The following is a 26,803-nucleotide window of genomic DNA, read 5'->3' as shown; positions in this document are numbered from 1 at the left end:
GCCCCTCCCCGCTGGCCTTCTCACCCCCAACTGCCCTCCCGCCTGCCTGAGTGCCCCCAACTGCCCCCCCCGCCTGTCTGCTCACCCCCAACTGCCCCCCTGCCAGCCTGATCGCCCCCAACTGCCCCCCCTGTGGCCTGCTCACCCCCAACTGCCCCCCTGCCTGCCTGATTGCCCCCAACTGCCCCCCCTGTGGCCTGCTCACCCCCAACTGACCCCCCTGCCGGTCTGCTCACCCCCAACTGCCCCCCTGCCAGCCTGATCGCCCCCAACTGCCCCCCCTGTGGCCTGCTCACCCCCAACTGCCCCCCCCCCGCTGGCCTGCTCACCCCCAACTGACCCCCCTGCCGGTCTGCTCACCCCCAACTGCCCCCCTGCCAGCCTGATCGCCCCCAACTGCCCCCCCTGTGGCCTGCTCACCCCCAACTGCCCCCCTGCCAGCCTGATCGCCCCCAACTGCCCCCCCTGCTGGCCTTCTCACCCCCAACTGCCCCCCCCCCCGCTGGCCTGCTCACCCCCAACTGACCCCCCTGCCGGTCTGCTCACCCCCAACTGCCCCCCTGCCAGCCTGATCCATGATTCTCAGCATTGATGTTTCTCTCTCTCTCCCTCTCTGAAATCAATAAAAATATATTTTAAAAAAACAAATGTTGCCGAAACCGGTTTGGCTCAGTGGATAGAGCGTCGGCCTGCGGACTGCTGGTTCGATTCCGGTCAAGGGCATGTACCTGGGTTGCGGGCACATCCCCAGTAGGGGGCGTGCAGGAGGCAGCTGATCGATGTCTCTCTCTCATCGATGTTTCTAACTTTCTATCCCTCTCTCTTCCTCTCTGTAAAAAATCAATAAAATATATTTAAAAAAAACAAATGCCCAAGAAGGTTACGGGGGGAAGGGATGATGGGTATGAAGAGGTATAGAAAGGATTCCTGGGACATGAAATCGAGGAGGTTTCCTTCTGAACGGCGTCAAGCTCACAGGAGCACTTACCCGAGCTTAACTGCAGGAAAGTCAGAACCCGCTGCTCCCGAACACACCGGCCAGGGCCATGGATTGTCTCGTCCCCAAACCTGGAATCCGAGTCATTAACGACACCTCTGCCTTTTGGTGCCTCGTACCCTGAAGGCGGCAAAGTAAACATCACACCTCCATGCACACACATGAAGACAATCCATGGCCTGGCCGGTGTGGCTCAGTGGGCAGAGCGTCGGCCTGCAGACCGAAGGCTCCCGGGTTCGATTCCGGTCAAGGGCACATACCTCGGTGGCAGGCTCACTCCCTGGCCCGGGTCGGGGCGCGTGTGGGAGGCAACCCATGGATGTGTCTCTCTCACATTGATGTTTCTCTCTCTGTCTCTCCCCTTCCCTTCCACTCTGTCTAAAAAAAAAAAAACAACAATGATGATTAAAAAAAAAAAGGCAGCCCTAACCTGTGTGGCTCAGTGGGTAGAGCGTCGGCCTGTGGACTGAAGGGTCCCAGGTTCGATTCCGGTCTAGGGCATGTACCTTGGTTGTGGGCACATCCCCAGTGGGAGGTGTGCAGGAGGCAGCTGATGGATGTTTCTCTCTCATCAATGTTTCTAACTCTCTCTCCCTCTCCCTTCCGCTCTGTAAAAAAATCAATAAAATATATTTAAAAAATAAAAAAGGCAATCCGTGGACCATTAAAAGAAGTATTCAGCCATTAATTTCAAAGGGAGCTTAACCCCCTTATCCCACGGTGCCTGTCCCACAAAGTCTGGGAACACACGCCTTCCGCCTCACAAACCCTAAAAAATAAAACACAATGGCCTTCCTGGCGGCCGGTGTGGCTCAGTGAGCTGGGGCGTTGTCCGTAGACGATCATGGCATGTACCTGGGTTGTGGGTAAGGTCCCTGATCGGGGTGAGTATGGGAGGCAACCAATTGATGTTTTTTGTGGGTTTTATTCATATTTTATATTTTAAATGATGATCAAATATCTTTGTTATTTATTTTTTATGTATATTTTTATGGATTTCAGAGAGGAAGGGAGGGGGAAAGAGAGATAGAAACATCCATGAGAGAATCATGGATTGGCTGCCTCCTGCACGCCCCACACTGGGGATGAGCCCGCAACCTGGGCATGTGCCCTGACCAGGAATCGAACCCGGGACCCTTCAGTCTGCAGGCTGAGGCTCTATCCACTGAGTCAAACTGGCTGGGGTGACCAATTGATGTTTCCTGCCCCTCCCCTCCCTTCTCCTGCCCTCCCCTCCCTTCTCTCTCTCTCTCTCTCTCTCTCTCATCAATAAACCTACCCTCACGTGAGGATTTAGAAGTAAATAAATAAACACAAAAACAAAGGAATATTTGTGCCAAGCAAAGACCTTTTCTAACTTTTTCCCCAACTTCCAACTGGGAGACACTAAAACTGCAGGAGACTTTTACGTCCGTCCATCTGTCCCCATAGCAACATACGAGGTCTCTCACTGAGGCTCTAGCCGGGTTTGCTCAGTGGTTAGAGCAACGGCCCCTGGACCGAAGGGCCCGGGGTTCGATTCCTGTGAAGGGGGCATTCCTCCGTCGCAGGCTCCATCCCCGGCCCAGGTCAGGGCGCGTGCAGGAGGCAACCCATCGATGTGTCTCTCTCTCACATCGGTGTGTCTCTCTCTCTGCCTCTCCCTCTCCCTTCCACTCTCTCTAAAAATCGGTGGAAAAATAATCCTCGGGTGAGGATGAACATAAAAAGAAAGAAAGAGAAAGCTTCCGTGGGTCGAAGGCAAGGACGGAAGGAATCTCCCCTTTCCCAGACAGAGCCCCGCCATCTCCATCAGCAGTGGGAGAAGGAGCAAACCAGGGCTCAGGGCCGGCTGCCTAGAGCAATCCGCATTCCTGAGCATGTCAAACTCGGGGCCGGCGGGCCGCCTGCCTCATTTATTTAACTCTAGAGGCTGGTGCACGAATCCGTGCCCCAGTGGGGTCCCTCGGCCTGGCCTGTGGGATCGGGCCGAAACCGGTTCTCGGACATCCCCCGAGGGGTCCCGGATTGCAAGAGAGCAGAGGCCAGGCCGAGGGACCCCATGGGTGCACAATCGGGACCAGGGAGGCACCCTGGAGGTTGGCCAGCCTGGGAGGGACCGTGGGAGGGCTCCAGGGCGTGTCTGGCCTGTCTCGCTCAGTCCTGATGGGCCGGACCCCAGCAGCACGCTAACCTACTGGTTGGAGTGTCTGCCCCCTGGTGGTCAGTGCATGTCATAGCGACTGGTCGACCAGTCGACTGTCTGCCCACTGGTGGTCAGTGCACATCATAGCGAGCGGTTCAGCGGCCTTCGCATATCATTAGCATATTACGCTTTGATTTGTTGAACAGATGATAGGACACTTAGCATACTAGGCTTTTATTATATAGATGCTTGGCATGCACTGTTGGCCTGTGAACAGGTCCCCTGGCGAGAGAGCTCCAAAACCACCGTGAGGCATGACCGAGGCATGCACCGGGCCTGGCTGACTAACAGGCTTCCGACCACAAGCGCCTTGCTGAGTCCCCGCAGATGAACACAGGTTAACGATCTCCTACGGCTGATGCAACCTAACCTCGTGATGCTTTCATTCCAAGGACTCGCTCACCAAGGGGGAAGTCAGGGCTATTTTATTTAAAAATATATATATTTTTATTGATTTCAGAGAGGAAGGAAGAGGGAGAGAGAGAGAAACATCCATGATGAGAGAGAATCATGGATCGGCTGCCTCCTGCACGCCCCCTACTGGGGATCGAGCTCTCAACCCAGGCATGTGCCCTGACCATAATTGAACCGTGACCTCGTGGTTCATGGGTCGATGCTCAACCACTGAGCCACGCCCGCCGGGCATATATTGTTATTATATTAAACACTAGAGGCCCGGTGCATAATACTCGTGCAGTGGGGGTGGGGTCCCTTAGCCCAGACTGCTCCCTCTCGCAGTCCGGGACCCCCACCCCCACTGCTGCGCTCGCCAGCCGTGAGCCTGGCTTCTGGCTGAGCAGCACTCCCCCTGTGGGAGTGCACTGACCACCAGGGGGCAGCTCCTGCATTGAGCGTCTGCCCCCTGGTGGTCAGTGCATGTCATAGCGGCCAGTCATTCCACCTTTCCGTCAATTTGCATATTAGCCCTTTATTATATAGGACTAGTGGCCCGGTGCACGAGATTTATGCACATTAAAAAGGAATTAATTAGAGGAAATATTTTAATATTGCTATTTGCCTTTTCTCTACAATAGAAGCATCCGTCCATCCCCACCCCCATTGGGCGATCTCAAGACCCGGCCGGCCCCACTCCTGTCAAGCCCTGCCGGGCGGGAGACGCAGCCTCAGGTCCCCAGCCCCAGCGCCAGGGTGGGGCAGTGGCCTCCGGGAGGGCATGGCCTCAGGTCCCCTGGCCCCGGCACTGGGGCAGGGGGTGCAGCCTCAGGGGGGCGTAGCCTCAGGTCCCCTGTCAAGCCCCGTTGGGCGGGCGGGCCCAGGTCCCCCACCCCGGCCTGGCGCCACACAGCCTCAGGTCCCTGCTGATCTGCATTACGGCGTGTTGGCGTGATGACCAGTTGCATATCAGCCTTTTGTTATTATGATGATGATGATGGATCTGCAGAACCTGGGAAAGGCATTCACCAGCCTTTAATCACAAAACACACTGCGTGATTGTCTGGGCCAGTGGTCGGCAAACTCATTAGCCAACAGAGCCAAATATCAACAGTATGATTGAAATTTCTTTGGAGAAATTTTTTAAACTTAAACTATATAGGTAGGTACATTGTTATTAACTTAACTAGGGTACTCCTAAGCTGGCCTTTGCTAAAAACTCAAGGGGCCAAAGAGCCGCATGTGGCTCGCGAACCGCAGTTTGCCGACCCCTGGTCTGGGCCCACTTTCTCAATTAACAGGAGCCCTAGCCCTGGCCAGTGTGACTCAGTGGATAGAGCGTTGGCCTGCAGACCAAAGGGTCCTGGGTTCGATTCCAGTCAAGGGCATTTACCTCTGTTGCAGGCTCCTCCCCGCCCCGGGCCCTGGTCGGGGCATGTGCAGGAGGCAACCCATCGATGTGTTTCTCTCACATCGATGTTTCTCTCTGTCTTTCCCTCTCATATCCACTCTCTCTAAAAATCAATGGAGAAATATCCTCGGGTGAGGATAAAAAAACATAAATTGATTCCAGAGAAGAAGGGAGAGGGAGAGAGAGAGAAACATCCATGAGGAGAGAGAATCACGGATCACCTGCCTCCTGCACGCCCCCTACTGGGGATCGAGCCTGCAATCCGGGCCTGTGCCCTTGACCAGGAATTGAACCCTGACCTCCTGGTTCATAGGCTGACGCTCAACCACTGAGCCACTGCGGTCGCGTAACATGTTGGAACGTTGATAAAAAACTGGTCTCATCCCGCTCCTGACCCTGACGCCCTGGGTAGCTCCTGGCCATGGCTGGGTTCCCTGGCCCACAGCCTGCCCTCACCCCGACCCTCCCAGAGCCCACTCAGCAGTGGCCTGGAGGATCAGGATGTTTTTTCATCCTCACCCGAGGATATTTATAATGGGGGGTCGCCCCTCCCCGGGACTGGGACACAGAGTTCCAGGCAGCAGCCCTTCCCCCCCCACCCCACACCCCCGCCCTCTGCCTGCTCCAGAGGGTCTCACAGCCGGCCCACTCCCTGGGGCCACATCCACACGCACCGTGGGGCCGACGGGACTTCCCAGAGCTGCTCCTACTAGGAATTCCTCCCCCCACCCCAACCCGCCTGCCTCAGCCGGGAGGAACTCAGGCCTCCGTCACGGGCTGTGAGAAGATGGTGGGCCCCCATTGTTCCTCGTGGCATGTGGCCCTGTCAGCGCCAAGGTCCGCCAGACCCATCCAAGTCCCGCGTCCCTTTAATCCACACCCCGCTGGCCCTCTGCCCCATGAACTCAGGCCCCACCTGCTAGAAACCTCGGCGTTCGGCAATGCTTTTTGTTTGTGTTGTTAATCCTCACCCGGGGATATGTTTCTACTGGTTTTCAGAGAGAGAGGAAGGGAGAGGGAGAGACAGGGAAAAACATCGATGTGAGAGAGACACATTGATCGGCTGCCTCCTGCACGCCCCACACTGGGGATCGAGCCTGCAACCTGGGCATGTGCCTTGACCGGAATCGAACCCGGGACCCTTTGGTGGGCAGGCCGATGCTCTATCCACTGAGCCACACCAGCCAGGGCCGGCAATGTTGACATTCTCTGTTTCCAACAGAGTCGGGAGTGGCTCCAAGACATGCATAGGCCTCAGCTGCTCAGGCATCAAGGGAAAGTGTGTGGAGGAAGGAATCCGGGTCCCGGTGCCGGGGTCTGATCCTCACCACCCACAGCCTTGTTCTCCTGCAGTGATTTAAACACATACACACATACACACCCACACACACATGCACACGTGTGTACACATGCACAATCTCGTACACACATGCACACTCACACGACATGTGTGCACGCATCCATACAATCACACACATGCACACACATGTGCACTTGCAGACACAAGTGCATATGTATGGGCATGCTCACTCCCACTCATGAGCACATGTATGCACACGCATGCTCACAGGCACATGTGCACACACAGGCACATATCCACACATTCATGTGCATGCACCCGCACACACTCACACACACACACAACCTCGCACACATGTGCACTCATACCCACACTTGCAGACATGTGTGCCCATTCACACACACATGCCCCCACTCATGTGCACATGTATGCACGTGCTCACACAAATGTGCACACAGGCATGCCCACTTTGTTCCTCTCTGGGAAACAGGCTTGGAAAAAAAACCCACTTTGGCCCTAACCGGTTTGGCTCAGTGGATAGAGCGTCGGCCTGCGGACTGAAGGGTCCCGGGTTCGATTCCGGTCGAGGGCATGTACCTTGGTTGCGGGCACATCCCCAGTAGGAGGTGTGCAGGAGGCAGCTGATGGATGTTTCTCTCTCATCGATGTTTCTGACTCTCTCTCCCTCTCCCTTCCTTTCTGTAAAAATCAATAAAATATAAAAATAAAAATAAAAACAACTTTGGTGCGGGTCAAAGCTCAGAGGTCAAAGGAAGGAATGCGTAATCAGAAAACAGTGTTTTTGGGCAACTTCAGTATGGCATAATGAATCTGGCCATCGCCAGAATGAACGGATCCGTCACACGTTTCCGGAAAACATAAGAAACAGCGATTCTCAATTCGACGTCCCGACCAGCGCAAGAGCCGCACCCTGTGGGGAAGGGTGGGGTCCCCCGGGCATCAGGGCACGTGGCCTGAGTGGTGCCCCCGGGAGACAGAATCCTTCCGGCCTCATCTCTGAGACGCCGCCTCCCGCCCTTTGGCACCTGGCCAGGCCAGAGGGAGGCGCTTACCTGGTCGTCATAGCGATAGGTGAGGAACTGCTCCCCAGTGGTATCTTCCAGGAAACTCCCCTGGGGGGACAGTGCGAACTCGGGCAGGAAGTAGGCCCCCGGGGACGTCTCTGCTGAGGTCTGAAAGGCAAGGTCACCCATTACAAGCGAGGCCCCAGCAGAAGCACGCGCTCTTTGTGTGTGTGTGTGTGTGTGTGTGTTTTCTATTCATTCATTCATTCACTTATCCCAGTGGTCGGCAAACTCATTAGTCCACAGAGCCAAATATCAACAGGACAACGATTGAAATTTCTTTGGAGAGCCTAATTTTTTAAACTTAAACTTCTTCTAGCGCCACTTCTTCAAAACAGACTCGCCCAGGCCGTGGTATTTTGTGGAAGAGCCACACTCAAGGGGCCAAAGAGCTACATGTGGCTCGCGAGCCGCAGTTTGCCAACCACGGAATTATCCTATCAAATAAAAGAGTAATATGCAAATTGACCATCACTCCAACACACAAGATGGTTGCCCCCACGTGGTCAAAGATCCCGCCCCCATGTGGACACAAGATGGCTGCCACAAGATGGCCAGCAAGGGAGGGCAGTTGGGAGGGACCAGGCCAGCAAGGGAGGGCAGTTGGGGGCCATCAAGCCTGCAGGGGAGGGCAGTTAGGGGTGACCAGGCTGGCAGAGGAGGGAAGTTGGGGGCGACTGGGCCTGCAGGGAAGGGCAGTTGGGGGGGACCAAGGCCTGTAGGGGAGAGCAGTTGGGGGGAACCAGACCTGCAGGGGAGGGGCAGTTAGGGGCAAACGGCCTGACAGGGGAGCAGTTAGGCATCAATCAGGCTGGCAGCGGAGTGGTTAGGGGGTGATCAGGCTGGCAGGCAGAAGCGGTTAGGGGCAATCAGGAAGGCAGGCAGGCGAGCAGTTGGGAGCCAGCAGTCCTGGATTGTGAGAGGGATGTCTGACTGCCCATTTAGGCCTAATCTTACTGGGATCAGGCCTAAACGGGCAGTCAGACATCCCTTGAGGGGTCCCAGATTGGAGAGGGTGCAGGCTGGGTGAATTTCGTGCACCAGGCTTCTAGTCTATACTAATAAAAGCCTAGGTGGTAGCCCTAACTGGTTTGGCTCAGTGGATAGAGAGTCGTCCTGTGGACAGAAGGGTCCCAGGTTTGATTCAGGTCAAGGGCATGTATCTTGTTGTGGGCACATCCCCAGTAGGGGGCATGCAGGAGGCAGCTGATCGATGTTTCTCTCTCATTGATGTTTCTAACTCTCCCTCTCCCTTCCTCTCTGTAAAAAGTCAATAAAATATATTTTAAAAATATGCCTAGTTGGCCCTCGTGGCCTTGCACAATGCCCTCACATCATCACAAGATGGCCACCACAAAATGGCCAGCAGGGGAGAGCAGTTGGGGGCAACCGGGCCTGCAGGGGAGGGCAGTTGGGGGCAACCGGGCCTGCAGGGGAGGGCAGTTGGGGGTTATCAGCTGGCAGGAGAGGGCAGTTGGGGATGATCAGGCCAGCAGGTGAACAGTTAGGCATCAATCAGGCCAGCAGGGGAGCAATTAGGGGCGATCAGATTGGCAATCAGGCAACGGTTAGAAGCCAGCAGTCCTGGATTGTGAGAGGGTTGTCCGACTGCTGGTTTAGGCCCGATCCCACCAAACCAGCAGTCAGACATCCCCTGAAGGGTCCCAGATTGAAGAGGGTGCAGGCTGGGCTGAGGGACACTCCTCCCCCCCATGCACTAATTTCGTGCACCAGGCCTCTAGTCCTATATAATAAAAGCCTAATATGCAAATCAACTGAACAGTGGAACAACCGGTCGCTATGACATGCACTGACCACCAGGGGGCAGACGCCCAATGCAGGAGCTGCCCCTGGTGGTCAGTGGTGGTCAGCACCACTCAGCCAGAAGCCGGGCTCACAGCTGGAGAGTGCAGTGGTGGTGGTGGAGCCTCTCCCTCCTCCGTGGCAGTGCTAAGGAGCAGGGAGCAGGCGGGTGGTAAGGAGCGAGGGGTCCGAGACTGTGAGAGGGCGCAGGCCGGGCTGAAGGAATGCCCACCCCCCCCCCCCGAGTGCACAAATTTCATGCACTGGGCCTCTAGTTTATTTATAAATCTTTATTGTTGAAAGTATTACAGATGTCCCCTTCTATCCCCATTTCCCCTCCAGCTTGCCCTTGCCCCACCCCAGGCCTTCACCACCGTATTGCCTGTGTCCATGGCCCATGCATACATGCGTACCAGGTCTTTGGTTGATCACCTCCCCCCCACCCTCCCTTCTCCCCTTCCCTCTGAGATTCCGCCCTCTGTTCCACGCTTCACTGTCTCTGGATCCGCTCCGTTCATGAGTTTATTTTGTTCATTAGATTCCACATAGGAGTGAGATCATGGGACACGTGTCTTTCTCTGACTGGCTGATGTCACTTAGCATGATGCTCTCCAGGTCCCTCCGTGCTGTCTCCGAGGGTAACAGATCCTCCTTTTTCACTGCTGCGTAGTATTCCACGGTGTAGATGTACCACAGCCTTTTTTAGCCACTCGTCTGCTGATGGGCTCAGAAGTGCCTCTCTTGGCCAAGGCCAAGGTGAGCACCCAGGTGTCTGTGCTGAGGCCACCCTGGTCCACCTCACACTGGTCCTGACATCCATCCCCATCCCCACACCTGCCAGTGATTCAGCCTCCTTGGAGCCCACCTGCTTATGTTCTGCCGAGTTTTTCCTGTTGGGCCTCCGTCCCACGGGGGAGCCTGTCTCCCTCAGCAATCCTGCCCCGACGCCCTGCAGCCTCTACTTGATTACCTCTGCTGACGGGGAACTCCCTCCCTCCCAAGGCAACGGGGACTCTGAGGACCTAGCAAGCTCACAGACACCACGCTCGTCTGAAGTGACTCCCTCACTGAGCAGGAGGCACCCTGCCCAGCGACACCTTTCCCACCATCTCCCCTCCCCCTCCGCCCTGTACATGCACACATTCTAAGTGGAACTCAGGATCCCGGACAGAGCGAGCATCTGCGTCACAGAATTACAGAATCAGGAGGCCCCTGAGAGAGAGCATCACCCCACCCCTCTTCCATAGCATCTCCGGGACTTGGGGCCCTTGGGAAAGAAAGCCGGGGAGAAGGGAACGCGGGATAATTGAGCATCTACACTGAGTGGCCAGATTATTATGATCTCTGAACGCATAATAATCTAGCCACTCAGTGTATATATATGTATATACACACACACTAGAGGCCCGGTGCACGAAGAGATTCGTGCCATAGACCTTCCTTCCCTTGGCTTCCAGCACCGGTTTTCCTCTGGCACCCGGGACCCAGGCCTTTGCTCAGGCCGGAGTCTGCAGTCTTCATCTTTGCTGAAGCCGGAGTGCCACTCCTGTAGATCTCTTCGCCCCCTGCCCTCCCCCTCATAGCAGGCGTCCAGCCCTGCCCCACCACTCCGCGCCTGGAGCAGCTGGGCAGCCGCCATCTTTGGCTTTCTAATTTGCATATTCCCTCCCGATTGGCTGGTGGGCATAGCAGAGTGATGGTCAATTTGCATGTTTCTCTTTTATTAATATGTATCCTATCTAATAAAAGAGTAATATTCAAATTAACCATCACTCCGCTACACCCACAAGCCATGCCCACCAGCCAATCAGGAGCAAGTATGCATATTAACCCCAACCAAGATGGCTGTGGCCACAGAGCGAGCAGGAGGGAGGCTTGGGTTTCCCCGGCAATGGAGGAAGCCAAGCTTTCCACACACCCTGGCAGGCCCAGGCCTCCACTCAAGGTTACAAAGTTTCAATGATAGAAGATAAATAAATCGCAACAAAAATGGCAGCAGCCATGGAGCTGGAGAGAGCAGGAGGCTAGGGTTGCCCCCGGCGATGGAGGAAGCCCAGCTTCTGCAGCTCTGGCCTGTCTTGGCCTATGCTTAAGGCTACAAAGTTTCAATTGTAGAAGATAAATAAATCCCAGATCCCAGGGCCTCTGCTTGGGTCTCCAGGGGGCATGGCTGGCCTGCAAACCACCACAGGCCCCTTGCCCAGGCCACCCCATGCTGGAAGGGAACCCCCACCCTGATCTGGGACATCCTTCAGGGCAAACCAGTTGGCCCCCACCCATGCACCAGGCCTCTATCCTATCTAATAAAAGAGTAATATGCAGATTGACCATCACTCCAACACACAAGATGGCTGCCCCCATGTGGTCAAAGATCCTGCCCCCATGTGGACACAAGATGGCCACCACAAGGTGGCCAGCAGGGGAGGGCAGTTGGGAGGGACCAGGCCTGCAAGGGAGGGCAGTTGGGGGCCATCAAGCCTGCAGGGGAGGGCAGTTAGGGGTGACCAGGCCAGCAGAGGAGGGAAGTTGGGGGTGACCGGGCCTTCAGGGAAGGGCAGTTGGGGGGGGGGACCCAGGCCTGCAGGAGAGAGCAGTTGGGAGAGACCAGGCCTGCAGGGGAGGGTAGTTAGGGGCAAACAGGCAGGCAGGGGAAGGCAGTTAGGGGTGACCAGGCCTGCAGGGGAGGGCAGTTAGGGGCAAACAGGCTGGCAGGGGAGCAGTTAGGCATCAATCAGGCTGGCAGGGGAGTGGTAAGGGGGTGATCAGGCTGGCAGGCAGAAGCGGTTAGGGGCAATCAGGAAGGCAGGCAGGTGAGCAGTTAGGAGCCAGCAGGGATCAGGCCTAAACGGGCAGTTGGACATCCCTCGAAGGGTCCCAGATTGGAGAGGGTGCAGGTTGGGCTGAGGGACACTCCCCCCCCATGCACGAATTTCCTGCACCGGGCTTCTAGTATATATATATATTAGAGGCCTGGTGCATGAATTTGTGCATGGGTGGGGTCTGGCCAGCCTGGCCATAGGGAGGGGACATGGGCGGTTGGCCGGCCTGCCTGCTGGTCGAACTCCTGGTCGAGGAGACAATTTGCATATTAGCCTTTTATGATATAGGATAGACACTGAGTGGCCAGGTTATTATGTGTTCAGAGATCATCATCACCTGGCCACTCAGTGTACTATGAACTGGGAATCATGACTGCTGTCTCACCTCATCCCCAGAGCTCCCCCGGGAGGTGTGTGGCATCTACACGGGAAGAAGCCTAGACACGGGTGGGCAGGTCATAGCACTAGGGACACTCAGACCCCCACTGCTGAGGGCATGATCCCCTCCGGCCCATTTCTTTCCCTTCCTCCTTCTCTCCCTTCCTCCCTCGGGGGAAACTGTCGGGGATCACACAAGATGGTGGGAAAGTTGGTAAGGAGGACATTCTGAGAAAAGGGAAGTTTCACGGAAGGCCGCCCGCCCTGTTTACCGGAATTCCGAATTAGGGGAGACTTAGGGGTGTGCCGAAGGCGGCACCCCCAATTATTCCTTGTCCTTTCCCAACAAGTCTGAGCACATGCAGACCCCGGGTGTTTACTGGAATCTGTATGCTTAACCTTTGGGTGTCCTTGCTTAAAAGACACTACAAACACATGTGTCCTCCCACTATTGCATCTAAAACATAAACTTTAGCCCTGGCTTGTTTGGCTCAGTGGCTAGAGCAGCCGTACTGATTGTATCTAAAACAGCCGATCCATGATTCTCTCCCATTGATGTTTCTCTCTCTCTCTCTCTCCCTCTCCCTTCCTCTCTGACTAAAAATCAATAAAAACATATTTTATTATATTTTTAATCCTCACCCGAGGATATTTTCCCATTGATTCTTAGAGAGAGTAGAAGAGAGAGGGAGAGACAGAGAGAAACCTCGATGGGGGAGAGACACATCGATGGGTTGCCTCCTGCACGCGCCCTAACCAGGGCCCGGGCCGGGGATGTGCCCGCAACTGAGGTACGTGCCCTTGACCGGAATCGAACCCAGGACCCTTCAGTCCGCAGGCCGATGCTCTATCCACTGAGCCACACCAGCCAAGGCAAAAACCACCACAGATTTTTTTAAATAATAATAAAATAGAATTCCTCTTAATGGTACTTTAAAATGAGAGAGAGAGAGAGAAAGAGAGAGAGAGAGAGAGAGAGAGAGAGAGAATAGTGTTACCAGCTCTTCCCAACTTGGCCGGGAGACTCCTCCTGACACAGCCCAGAGCCGGCTGGGAACACGCTCTGTTTATTTAAGGCCTTTCTCTCCTTCAGGAAACAGATTGTCTGCGGGGTCCAAACCCTGCAGGCTTCCCCCCTCGGCCTTCCCGGAGGGGCAAGAGCCAGGACTGGGCTGTGTGCACATCCTCCGACAGCCTCCCGATTCCTCGCCAGCCCGTGTGTTTTGCTGAGCTCAGGGCAGGAGGCCTTCGGGGTGTCTGGATGCTCACGCCCCTTGGAATTCTCTTTTTTTTAAAAAAAAATATATATATATCTTTATTGATTTCAGAGAGGAAGAGAGAGGGATAGAGAGTTAGAAACATCGATGAGAGAGAATCATGGATCAGCTGCCTCCTGCACACCCCCCACTGGGGATTGAGCCTGCAACCTAGGCATGTGCCCTGACCAGAATCAAACCTGGGACCCCTCAGTCCACAGGCCAACACTCTATCCCAGCCGTGGGCAAACTACGGCCCACGGGCCGGATCCGGCCCGTTCGGCTGTTCTATCCGGCCCGCGGATCCAAAAGAGCGGAGGGTTCTCTTGCTCTCCCCTCAGCTCCTTCACCAGCAGCAGTGTTAACATGGCAACGTCGGGAAACACGGCCGCAGCTCCTTCTTCTGAGTGGGCGGATTTATATCCCCATTCAGTAGAAGGAACACCCTCTCCATCTTCCAGAGGCTCCTTGGAATGCCCGCGGACGCGTCCCCGACATCACCCTGGGAATGCGGAGACACGTTATCGTGGTGATGGAGGGAGACACGCCCCTGGAGAGCACAGGATCAGAGCATTAGCTAAAAAGGAGACCAACAACACTGTTCCCACTGAAGTTGATGTTTTAAAGACCGAAAACCTTTCAACCCAGTCTACATTGCCATCTACATCTACGTCCCGGGCATAATTTGGAAGTTGCACTAAAGAAAATGTTTAATTTACTGTTTACACATTTTGTTCTTTTCTATTTGTTTTAGTTTTAAATTATTTTATTATATTTAAGTTTAATTTGAAAGGCTTTTGTACATTTCCTTTGTTAGGCAATTTTATTTTGCCTTTGCCATCTTCAATATAAGGTATGTTATTGTGCTATGATTCCTCCGTTTTTTGAAGTTTCATATTATAATAATTAGTGTTTACATTCTTCTTGTTGAAATGTTTGAAATGAATAAAACTATTGGAAAAAAAAAAAAGACCGTACCCATTTATGTAATGATGTTTACTTTGAATTTATATTAGTTCACACAAACACTCCATCCATGCTTTTGTTCCGGCCCTCCGGTCCAGTTTAAGAACCCATTGCGGCCCTCGAGTCAAAAAGTTTGCCCACCCCTGCTCTATCCACTGAGCCACACCGGACAGGGCTTTTTTTCATTGATTTGTTTCATTTTACAGAGAGGAAGGGAGAGGGATAGAAAGTGAGAAACCTCGATGAGAGAGAAGCACGGATCAGCTGCCTCCTGCACACCTCCTACTGGGGATCCAGCCCGCAGCTCAGGTACATGCCCTTGACCGGAATCGAACCCGGGACCCTTCAGTCCACCCTGGGCTGACGCTCTATCCACTGAGCCACACCCATTAGGGCTGAGTATATTTTTTATTGATGTCAGAGAGGAAGGGGGAGGCAGAGAGGGACATCCGTGATGAGAGAGAATCATGGACCGGCTGCCTCCTGCAAGCCCCCCACTGGGGATCGTGCCTGCAACCCGGGCAGGTGCCCTTGACCGGAAATCGAACCCTGACCTCCTGGTTCCTAGGTGGACGCTCAGCCCCTGAGCCACGCTGGCCAGGCTCACCCCTCGGAGTTCTTAAGCGAGATGACAGCCACTTGGCTCCCGTGCTGTAAGAAGGCATCGTGCTGATGTCCAAGAGTGACAAGAACTGAGGGGTTAGGGTAAAATGGAAAGAGCCCTGGCTGGTGTGGCTCAGTGGATAGAGCGTCGGCCTGCGGACTGAAGGGTCCCGGGTTCAATTCCAGGTCAGGGCACAGGCCCGGGTTGTGGGCTCGATCCCCAGTGGGGGGCGTGCGGGAGGCAGCCGATCCGTGATTCCTTCTCATCATGGATGTTTCTCTCTCTCTCTCTCCCTTCCTTTCTGAAATCAATAAAAATGTATATTCTTTTAGAAATGCTAAGGACTTGTTTGAGACGAAAGGTGAGACTGTTCTGTAAGGAAGATGCTGAGCCCTGCAACTGGATGGTGAGTCACCGGGAAACATCCACTCGCAGGAGAGATTATGACAGACACACTCTTTCCTGTGTTTTGTGTTTCTTTGTTTGTAAAGAGGGCCCCAGCCGGTGTGGCTCCGTGGATAGCGCATCGGCCCTAGGATGGGAGGGTCCCGGGTTCGATTCTGGTCAAGGGCTTTAGTATCTTGGTTTTGGGCTCAATCCCCAGTAGGGGGCGTGCAGGAGGCAGCTGATTGGTGTTTCTCATCATCGATGTTTTTAATTCTCTATCCCTCCTCCTTCCTCTCTGTAAAAAATCAATAAAAAAATTTTTTTGTTAAAAAAAAAAAAGAATGCAAACGGTAGTGTTTGGATCAAGTGGGGTCTTGGGCATGATATAGGTTTACAGATTTAAATTGATCTCTTTCTTTAAAGTATCATTTTAATTTCTTTTTTATCTTTTTTTTAATATATATATATTTTTATTGATTTTAGAGAGGCAGGGAGAGGGATAGAGAGGCAAAAACATCCATGATGAGAGAGAATCATCGATCGGCTGCCTCCTGCAAACCCCACACTGTGGATCGAGCCCACAACCTGGGCATGTGCCCTGAGCGGGAATCGAACCTGGGACCCTTCAGTCTGCAGGCCAACGGTCTGTCCACTGAGCCACACCAGCTCATTTTAATCTCTCCATCATATACAAGAGTGATAACTAATCTTTGGAGTGCTTAAAACATCAGTACACTTGCCCTGCCAGCTTGGCTCCGTGGCTGAGCATCAACCTATGAACCAGGAGGTCATGGTTCAACTCCCGGTCAGGGCACATGCCCGGGTTGCAGGCTAGATCCCCAGCGGGGGGGTGCAGGAGGCAGCCGATCCATGATTCTCTCTCATCATGGATGTTTCTAGCCCTCTCTCTCTCTCTCTCTCTCTCTCTCTCTCTCTCTCTCTCTCCCTTCCTCTCTGAGATCAATCAGTTAAAAAACAAATAACAAATTTTAAAAACGCTCATCACCCCTGTCTGTATATATCTGCCATGAAAACATCGCCTGGATTGGTCTGAGTAACAGTCCCGTCCACGGGGAAGCTCACAGTCACACACTCGACAAAATGGCCCACACGGCACACCTGTGCTTCTTGGTGATGGACGTCCAAGGTTAGGAAGGGGCTGGTTCACAGTGGAGGGCCTGGGGGGCCAGCCCACCTGCATGAGACACGGGGTGGCTCCGGGCCTACACCCCACGTGGTGAAACGGGGGGTGGGTGGGGTGGAGATGCTTGAGGCAGGTGAGCTCCAAAATCCTCATAACGGGGGAAGATCCGGCATGAAGATGGAAGGCCGTTATTTGGTCTCCTTACTGTCTCATTATTATTCCCAGAGGCCCCGTGCATGAAACTTGTGCACTCGGGGAAGGGGGCCCCTCGGCCCGGCCTGCGCCCTCTCGGGGGATGTCCTACTGAGGGCTTAGGCCCGCGGGGAGTGGGCCTAAGCCTGAAGCCAGACATCACACTGACCACCAGGGGGCAGCTCCTGCGTTGAGCGTCTGCCCCCGGTGGTCAGTGCGTGTCATAGCGACCGGTCGTTCCGCAGTCTGGTCTATTTGCATATCAGCCTTTTATTAGATAGGATTTTGGTTAATTCTCACTTGAGGACATTTTTCCACTGATTATTTATTTATTTATTTACTTATATTTACTTAAAATTCTTCATTGTTTGAAGTATTACATAAGTCTCCTTTTCCCCCCATTGACCTCCCTCTGGCCACCCCTCCACCCCCCGCCAGCACAGGCCCTCCCTCCCCCACCCATCTGTGTCCACTGGTTATGCTCATACGCATGCATACAAGTCCTTTGGTTGATCTCTTACCCCCTCACCCTCCACCTTTCAATTTTCCCATTGACTTTTAGAGAGAGTGGAAAAGATGAGGAGAGACAGAGGGAGAGAGAGAGAAACATCGATGTGAAAGAGACACATCGACTGGCTCCCTCCCCACGTGCCTGGCCAGGGCTAGGGATCGAGTCTGCAAAGGAGGCACGTGCCCTTGACCGGAATCGAACCCGAGACCCTTCAGCCTGCAGGCCGACGCTCTAACCACTGAACCACCGGCCAGGGCTGTATTTTTTTTTTTTTAATGTCATCAAAGTGATACACATTTAGGAGCGGAAGCGGGAGAGGACCCGGCAGGGCAGACCGTAAAGCCAGTGTGTGTCCGTACTCAACAGAGAAGTGACACGATTAACACAGAGGACAGGCTGAGGGGGCGCGAGGCAGGAGGCAGGAGGCCAGCGAGGCTGCCCGACCTCGCAGGAGAGAGAGGGCGGGGGCCATGTACACAGAGGGAAGAAAAGGATCCGGAACAAAGCAACGTGTCGCAGAACTCCAGTTAAGAAAACAATGATGCCGGCCCTGGCTGGGGTGGCTCAGTGGATAGAGCGTCGGCCTGCGCACTGAAGGGTCCCAGGTTCGATTCCCCGTCAGGGCACATGCCCAGGTTGTGGGCTCAGTCCCCAGTGGGGGGTGTGCAGGAGGCCGCCGATCCATGATTCTCATCATGGATGTTTCTATCTCTCTCTCCCTCTCCCTTCCTCTCTCAAATCAATAAAAATATTTTTTAAAAGAAAAAAATGATGCCAATGTCTTTATGTATTTATCTTTTTTAATATATTTTTATTGATTTCAGAGAGGGAGGGAGAGGGAGAGAGATGGAAACATCCATGATGAGAGAGAATCACGGATTGGCTGCCTCCTGCACGCCCCCCACTGGGGATGGAGCCCGCAACCCGGGCCTGTGCCCTGACCGGGAATCGAACTGTGACCTCCTGGTTCCTAGGTCGATGCTCAACCCCTGAGCCACACTGGCTGGGCAGAAACAAAAAAAAGTTTTAGAAAAAGGAAATTCTAAATCATCAAAAGCTAACTCTTAAGTTACTTCAAAAACCCTTGAAGTCACAGGACCGGTATTTCACTTTCTTCCCACAAAGACCGGAAGGTTTTCGATGTGAGCGCTACAAAGCCAAGTGCCCATGATCCCACTCTTTCTTTCCTTTTTAAAAAAAAATATATATTTTATTGATTTTTACAGAGAGGAAGGGAGAGGGATAGAGAGTTAGAAACATCGATGAGAGAGAAACATCGATCAGCTGCCTCCTGCACACCCCCACTGGGGACGTGCCCGCAACCAAGGTCCATGCCCTTGACCGGAATCGAACCTGGGACCCTTCCGTCCGCAGGCCGACGCTCTATCCACTGAGCCACACCGGTCAGGGCCATCCCACTCTTTCACAAGCACCTTCGACACGTAGAATAAGAAAGGATCCCCCAATCCGTTCCTGCCAGGGGGTCGTGACCTTGATAACAAAACCAGAGGGGAACAGTGCGAGGAAGAAATCGCAGCTCCATCTCACCCCGGAAATGAAGGCGGAATTCCCAAACGAAGGATCACCCCCATAAACCTCAGCCCGCACGGAGAGGAGCCATCAGCGGCAGGACGAACCGATAAACCCTGGACCACGACGGGGCGATGAAAACGGGGGCCTCAAGGCGCCCCATCGACAGAGCGGAAATCCGGCAGCAGCGTGACTTCATTCCGATGGAATCCCGGAAAAGCTGTCGCCACGTAGGATGCTATTGGGATGAAGACTCAAGTCCATAAAGAGAGCACCAGCCTCAGCCCGGCTGGTGTGGCTCAGGGGTTGAGCGTCGACCTGTGAACCAGGAGGTCAGGGTTCGATTCCCGGTCAGGGCACAGGCCCGGGTTGTGGGCACCATCCCTAGTGTGGGGCGTGCAGGAGGCAGCCGATCCATGATTCTCTCTCATCATGGATATTTTTCTCTCTCTCTCCCTCTCCTTTCCTCTCTCTCTAAATAATTGATAAAAATATATTTTAAAAAAAATTTATTGTTCAAAGTATAACATATGTCTCCTTTTTTCCGAATTGACCCCCCGCCCCAGCCCTGGTTGGGAAGCAAGTGGGAGGCAACCAATCGATGTGACTCTCACATCAATGTCTCTCTCCCCACCCCCTCCTTATGCTCTCTGTAAAAAGAAAAAGAAAAAAAAAAAAAGGAAAAAACATCCTCGTTCCTGGGGCGGCGTGGCTCAGGGATTGAGCATCGACCTAGGAACCAGGAGGTCACAGTTCGATTCCCGGTCAGGGCACAGGCCCGGGTTGGGGACTCCATCCCCAGGGTGGGGCATGCAGGAGGCAGCCGATCCGTGATTCTCTCTCATCATTGATGTCTCTCTCTCTCTCTCTCTCTCTCTCTCTCTCTCTCTCCTCTCTCTCTCTCTCTCCCTCTCTGAAATCAATAAAGAAATATATTTTTTAAAAGGTCCTATCTGGTGTGGCTCAGTGGCTAGAGCGTCAGCCTGCCAACTGAAGGGTCCCGGGTTCGATTCCGGTCAAGGGCACATGCCTGGGTTGCCTCCTGCATGTCCCTGACCAGGGCCGGTAGGTTAGCTTGCTGCTGGGGTCCGGCCAATTGGACTGAGTGAGACGGGCCGGACACGCCCTGGAGCCCTCCCATAGTCCCTCCCCAGCTGGCCAACCTCCCGTGTCCCTCCCTGGCCTGGATCGTGCACCAGTGGGGTCCCTCGGCCTGGCCTGCGCCCTCTCGCAATCCAGGACCCCTCAGAGGATGTCGGAGAGCCGTTTTGGCCCGATCCCCCAGGCCAGGCCTAGGGACCCCACTGGTGCATGAATTAGTGCACCGGGCCTCTAATATCCCATATAAATGAGACTAAACATTAAAAACAAAATATATCAGGAGAACTGTGTGGCATCAAGGTAAGAAGGAGCATACAGCCCTGACCGGTGTCGCTCAGTGGATAGAGCGTCGGCCTGCGGACTGAAGGGTCCCGGGTTCGATTCCGGTCAAGGGCATGTACCTTGGTTGTGGGCATATCCCCAGTAGGGAGTGTGAAGGAGGCAGCTGACCGATGTTTCTCTCTCATCGATGTTTCTAGCTCTCTATCCCTCTCCCTTCCTCTCTGTAAAAAAATCAATAAAAGATATATTTTTTTAAAAAGGAGCATACAAAATGGCAAACTATACATGATCAGATGGATAAACATCCACCCATCCATTCATCCGTTCATTCAGCAAATAATTCTGAGCGCCTGTCATGGGCCACAGCCGTTCTAGGCACACGGATACCCTGCTCAGCTGGAACTTACACGCTGGAACTTACACGCTACATTACATTTCAAATAGCCTGGCCGGCGTGGCTCAGTGGTTGAGTGCCGACCTATGAACCAGGAGGTCACAGTTCAATTCCCAGTCAGGGCACATGCCCGGGTTATGGGCTCCATCCCCAGTAGGGGGTGTGCCGGAGGCAGCTGATCGTAATTCTCTCTCATCATTGATGTTTCTGTCTCTCTCTCCCCATCTCCCTTCCCCTCAGTATGTATGTGTATATATATCTTAGAGGCCCGGTGCATGAATTCGTGCATGGGTGGGGCCCGGCCAGCCTGGCCAGGGGGAGGGGACATGGGCAGTTGGCCGGCCTGCCTGTTGGTCGAACTCCTGGTGGAGGGGACCATTTGCATATTAGCCTTTTATTCTATAGGATATACACTGAGTGGCCAGATGATTATACGTTCAGAGATCATTATCATCTGGCCACATAATCTTTTTAAAAAATTCATCAGTGTATTTTTTAAAAAGAATAAATCCACATTTCTTCACCCGTTATAAACAACACAGTTTTGTAACAGAAGGAATAAACACAGCTCGCTTCTGGAAAAAAAAAAAAAAAAAGCAAACATTCATAAGGAAAGTCATTCGATGACGTCTGCTCTCTGGTGGGAAATGTAAGGAAGGCAGCCAAGCCGAGGGGAACAGCAATTAGCATTATTTCGATGCCGGAACCACCACGCTTCCCTGAACAACAAACAGACGCGGACTCGCTCCAGCCTTCGCCCACCCTGCTCTCCAACCGCACACCAAGCACAGGCTGCCTGCTCCCACCCCCCCGGCGGGCCGGACTCCTGCCCAGGGCCCCCAGCAAGGACAAGCCATTCTGGTGGGCGCCCTGGAGAGACCTAGCATAGTGGGGAAGGGAGGGGGAAAGGGATGGGATAGAAGGAAGAGTGAAAATGAAAGAAGCGCGGCCGGGGTGGCTCAGGGGTTGAGCATCGACCTGTGAACCAGGAGGTCACGGTTCGATTCCGGTCAGGGCACATGCCCGGGATGTGGGCTCAATCCCCAGTAAGGGGCGTACAGGAGGCAGCCGATCCATGATTCGCTCTCATCATGGATGTTTCTATGGCTCTCTCCCTCTCCCTTCCTCTCTGAAATCAAGAAAAATTATATTTAGCCCTAGATGGCTTGCCTCAGTGGATAAAGTGTCAGCCTGCGGACTGAGGGGTCCCAGGTTCGATTCCGGCCAAGGGCACAAGCCTGGGTTGCAGGCTGGATCCCCAGTAGGGGGCGTGCAGGAGGCAGCCAATCAATGATTCGCTCTCATCATGGATTTTTCTATCTCTCTTTCCTTCCTCCTTCCTCTCTGAAATCAATAAAAAAATATATTAAAAAGAAGAAGAAATATATTTTTTAAAAAAAGAAATAAAAGAAGTAAAGGAAGATGGGCCTACGGCAGCGACAGGGAGCGTGACTCAGCCACTAGCTACCGGCATGGATGTCCCTGGTGGTCCGGAGTGAGACACCCACTGAGCGCCAGGAGCGTCTCCGGTCTTAGCGCTGACCCTCGCTTGTTCTGAGGTCCTGGGTAGGTGTGTTTGTGCTCCATGATCTTCGATGGTCTGTTTGCCTCGAGTTTTTATTTATTTTTACGTTTTTAAACATTTTAAAAATCCTATCTAATAAAAGGCTAATATGCAAATCGACCAAACGGCCGAACAACTGGTCACTAGGATGCGCATTGTCCACCAGGGGGCAGACGCTCAATGCAGGAGCTGCCCCCTGGTGGTCAGTGACTCCCACAGGGGGAGCACCACTCAGCCAGACGCCGAAGCCGGGCTCACAGCGGTGGTGGCGGGAGCCTCTCCCGCCTCCTCGGCAGTCGGACATCCCCCATGGGCTCCTGGACTACGAGAGGGCGCAGGCCAGGCTGAGGGACCCCCCCGCCTCCCCGACGAGTGAATGAATTTCCTGCACGGGCCTCTCATTAGATATAATTTTATTTAACCGTGACCTCCTGGTTCATAGGTCGACGCTCAACCACTGAGCCACGCCAGCCGGTCTGCTCCGTGATCCTGGACGGTCTGACTGCCCTGAGTTTTTAAAGACAACTCGTCTACCTCATATTGTGCCATGGGGTAGCCTGCGACAGTCATGACCACACCCCCAGAGTCACAGGGTCAAAGAGGGACCCAGAGGCACATCCCACCAAGAAACACGGGAATCCTACAGGTGTGTGCACCACACAACACACCTTCAACACGCCTGATCAAAACCTGCGAATACACGGAACTCAGACAACTTAACAAAAGGAAGATAAACGATCCCATCAGAACATGGGCAAAGGCCCTAAGGAGACACTTTTCGAAAGAGGACACACAGAAGGCCGAGAGACACATGGAAACATGCTCAAAGTCACTCATCATCCGAGAGATGCAAATCAAAACGACAATGCGGTACCATCTCACACCTGTCAGAATGGCTGCCATCAACACATCAACAAACAAGAGGTGCTGGCGAGGATGCGGAGAAAAAGGAACCCTCGTGCACTGCTGGTGGGAATGCAGCCACTGTGGAGAACAGTATGGAGTTTCCTCAAAAAACTAAAAATGGAACTCCCATTGGACCCAGGGATCCCACTCCTAGGATTATATCCCAAAAGACTAGAAACACCAATCAAAAAGGATATATGCACCCTATGTTCATAGCAGCAAAACTCACCATAGCTAAGATTTGGAAACAGCCTAAGTGCCCATCAGCAGATGAGTGGATTAGAAAACTGTGGTCCATCTACACAATGCAATACTACGCTGCTATAAAAAAGAAGTGATTCTTACCATTTGCAGCAGCATGGATGGACCTGGAGAGCATTATGCTAAGCGAAATAAGCCAGTCGGAGAAAGATAAATATCACATGATCTCAGTCATATGTGGGATATAATGATAACGTGATGAACAAGAATAGATCCAGAGACAAATGGGGGGGTTAGAGAGCAACCAAAAGACTTGTATACATGCATTTGATCATCACCAATGGACACAGACACTGGGGTGGTGGGGGCTTGCCCGGGCTGGGAATGGCTGGGGGCAGAGGGTCAATTGGGGGAAGAGGAGACTTATGTAAAACTTTAGACAATAAAAAAAATTAATAAAATTAAATTAAATAAATGAAAAGCTGTGAATAGCCCTAGCAGGTTTGGCTCAATGGATAGAGCATCGGCCAGCAGACTGAAGGGTCCCGGGTTTGATTCCGACCAAGAGCATATGCCTGGGTTGCAGGCTTGATCCCCAGTAGGGGGCGTGCAGGAGGCAGCCGATCAATGATTCTTTCTCATCATGGATGTTTCTATCTCTCTCTCCCTCTCTCTTCCTCTCTGAAATCAATAAAAATATATATTTTTTAAAAAGCTGCGAATAACATTGAGAGGAAAGATAGACAAATCCACAGTTTTGGCTGGGGATCTCAACACCCCTCTCCCAGCAATGGATTCGATAGCTAGATAGAGCAATCCACAAGGGTATAGAAGAACTAAACAACATCGTCAACCAAGAAGATGTAATTGGCACTTAAAGAACCCAACAACAGCAGAATAGAGATTTTTTTTTCAAGTGTCCATGGTACATTCACCAGGGCAGACCATACCCTTAGACATACAACACACCTCAACATAGCAGACAGCCCTGGCTGGGTAGCTCAGGTGGTGAGCGTGTCATCCCGAAACGTCAAGGTTGCAGGTTCGATCCCCGTGAGGACACATACAAGAACCAACCAGTGGCCCAGCCAGTTGCTCATGGTTGACTGTTGACCCAGGAATCAAGAGGTCACTGGTTGATTCTGGTCAGGGCACATGTCCGGGTTCGGGCTCAATCCCCAGTAGGGGGCATGCAGGAGGCACCCCATCGATGATTCTCATCATTGATGTTTCCATCTCTCTCTCTCCCTTTCCCTTCCTCTCTGAAATCAATAAAAAATATATTTTTTAAAAAATCAACCAATGGATGCATACATGGGCAGAACAACAAATCAATGTTTCTCTCTCCCTCTCCCTCCCTCCAGCCCTCCTTCCCTCTCTTCTTCTCTCTCTCAAAAATTAATAAATTTTAAAAAATGTATATGGAAACGCAAAGGCACCAGAATAGCTAACGCCATTGTGATAAAGAAGAATCAAGATGCCCTAGCTGGTGTGGCTCAATGGATAGAGCGCCGGCCTGCGGACTGAAGGGTCCTGGGCACATGCCTGGATGCTGGTTCAATCCCCAGTGGGGGGCGTGCAGGAGGCAGCCGATACATGATTCTCTCTCATCATGGATGTTTCTATCTCCCTCTCCCTCTCCCTTTGTCTCTGAAATCAATAAAAATATTTTTTTAAAAAGAATCAAGTGGGAGGCATCAATGTACTCCATGTCTTACTCTGTGGCTACAGTAATAGAGCCAGGTATTGGAGGACCATATTGATTAAGGTATTACATATTTGTATTAGGGGCAATCAGGCCGTGGGTGATCAGGCTGGTGGGTGGGGGTGCAGTTGGGGGTGAGCAGGCTGGCAGGGGGGCAGTTGGGGGCGAGCAGGCCAGCGGGGAGGGCAGGTGGGCTCCGTCCCAATAATACACAGATCAATGGGACAAAACAGAATTCGGAAACAGAATCCGTACGAACATTCCCAGATGATTTCTAACAAAGAAGTTACTCAGTGCGGGGAGGATGGTCTTTTCAACCAGTGAGGCTGGAGCAATGGGCTCCATAGGCCAAGCTAAGTCTTTTTATTTTTATTGATTTCAGAGAGGAAGGAAGAGGGAGAGAGAAAGAGAAACATCAACGATGAGAGAGCATCATGGGTCGGCTGCCTCCTGCACGCCCCACACTGGGGATCGAGCCCGCCACCCGGGCCTGTGCCCTTGACTGGGAATCCAACCCTGACCTCCTGGTTCATAGGTCGATGCTCAACCGCTGAGCCACGCCAGCTGGGCAAAAAGTGAGTCTTGACCCTAACTAACCTCACAGCTCATACAAATGAATTCAAAATGGAGTTCTTAGCCATGATTTCAAAAACCATGATCCACAAATTAAAAAAAAAAAAAAAAAAAAGGAACCTGATAACTTGGACTTTTTCAAAATTGAAGACTTTTGTTTGGCAAAAATATTAAGAGGAGCCCTGGCTGGTGTTGCTCAGTGGATAGAGCGTCGGCCTGCAGACCAAAGGGTCCCGGGTTCGATTCCGGTCAAGGGCATGTACCTCGGTGGCAGGCTCCTCCCAGGCCAGGCCCTGGTTGGGGTGCGTGCAGTGGCAACCAATGGATGTGTTTCTCGCTCATCGCTGTTTCTCTCTGTCTTTCCCTCTCTCTCCCTAAAAAAAAAAAGAAAGAAAGAAAGAAAAAAAATCAATGGAAAATATCTTCGGTTGAGGACTAACAACAAAATATAATCTGTAATAATAAAAGGGTAAGATGCTAATTAGACCGGACGTCCTTCCGGATGTCCTTCCGGATGAAGCCGGGGCTACGAGAGAAGCCTGAGTCCCAGGTGCCTGGAGGGAAACCAGTGCCGGCAGCCGGGGGAAGGAAGGCCTCCTCCTGCGTGAATTCCGTGCATCGGGCCTCTAGCAATGATAATGAAAATGAAGCTACAGACCACAGGAAAGTATTTGCAACCCGCACCTCCCACGAAGGGGATTCTGCCGCGCCTCAGAAGTCCAAACTCCTTACAACGTCCTCGCCTTCCTATCAGAGAGGAAGGAGGGGGACCTGTGGATTCTAAAGGCTAACCACAGATTAGGGACCCATTGGCACTTTTACCTCCCAGTCTAGTCTCCCATGAGTTTCCATTAAGATCACTTTTCTTGCTTGACTTCAGCAGGGATGGTCGCCAATGGGTTTTTAACTGAATCTCAGAATTACGTGCAAATCCCCCAGTCTCACGTGATAAGACAGGGTTCTTTTTTTTTTTTTTAATATACACTGAGTGGCCAGATGATGATGATCTCTGAACACATAATAATCTGGCCACTCAGTGTGTGTGTGTGTGTGTGTGTGTGTGTGTGTGTGTGTGTATATATACATATACATATACATATACATATACATATACAT

General features: G+C 52.8%; 1 protein-coding gene across 1 annotated transcript in view; it reads right to left on the bottom strand.

Annotated features, from left to right (window-relative positions):
* The window catches only part of ADAMTSL3 (ADAMTS like 3), a gene marked incomplete at both ends in the record, with an annotated part of 163,338 nt that overhangs the window by 124,047 nt on the left and 12,488 nt on the right, over positions 1-26,803 (bottom strand). The window contains 1 exon segment of the mRNA XM_080651713.1: positions 7,360-7,479. Within this exon segment, the coding sequence (XP_080507839.1) occupies positions 7,360-7,479 (120 nt within the window).

This window comes from Plecotus auritus (genome assembly GCF_963455305.1).
Source record: "Plecotus auritus genome assembly, chromosome: 15".
In the NCBI taxonomy this organism is placed as follows: Eukaryota; Metazoa; Chordata; class Mammalia; order Chiroptera; family Vespertilionidae; genus Plecotus; species Plecotus auritus.
The sequence above is the reverse complement of the archived record's forward strand: the minus strand, read 5'-3'. Positions and strand labels throughout refer to the sequence as shown.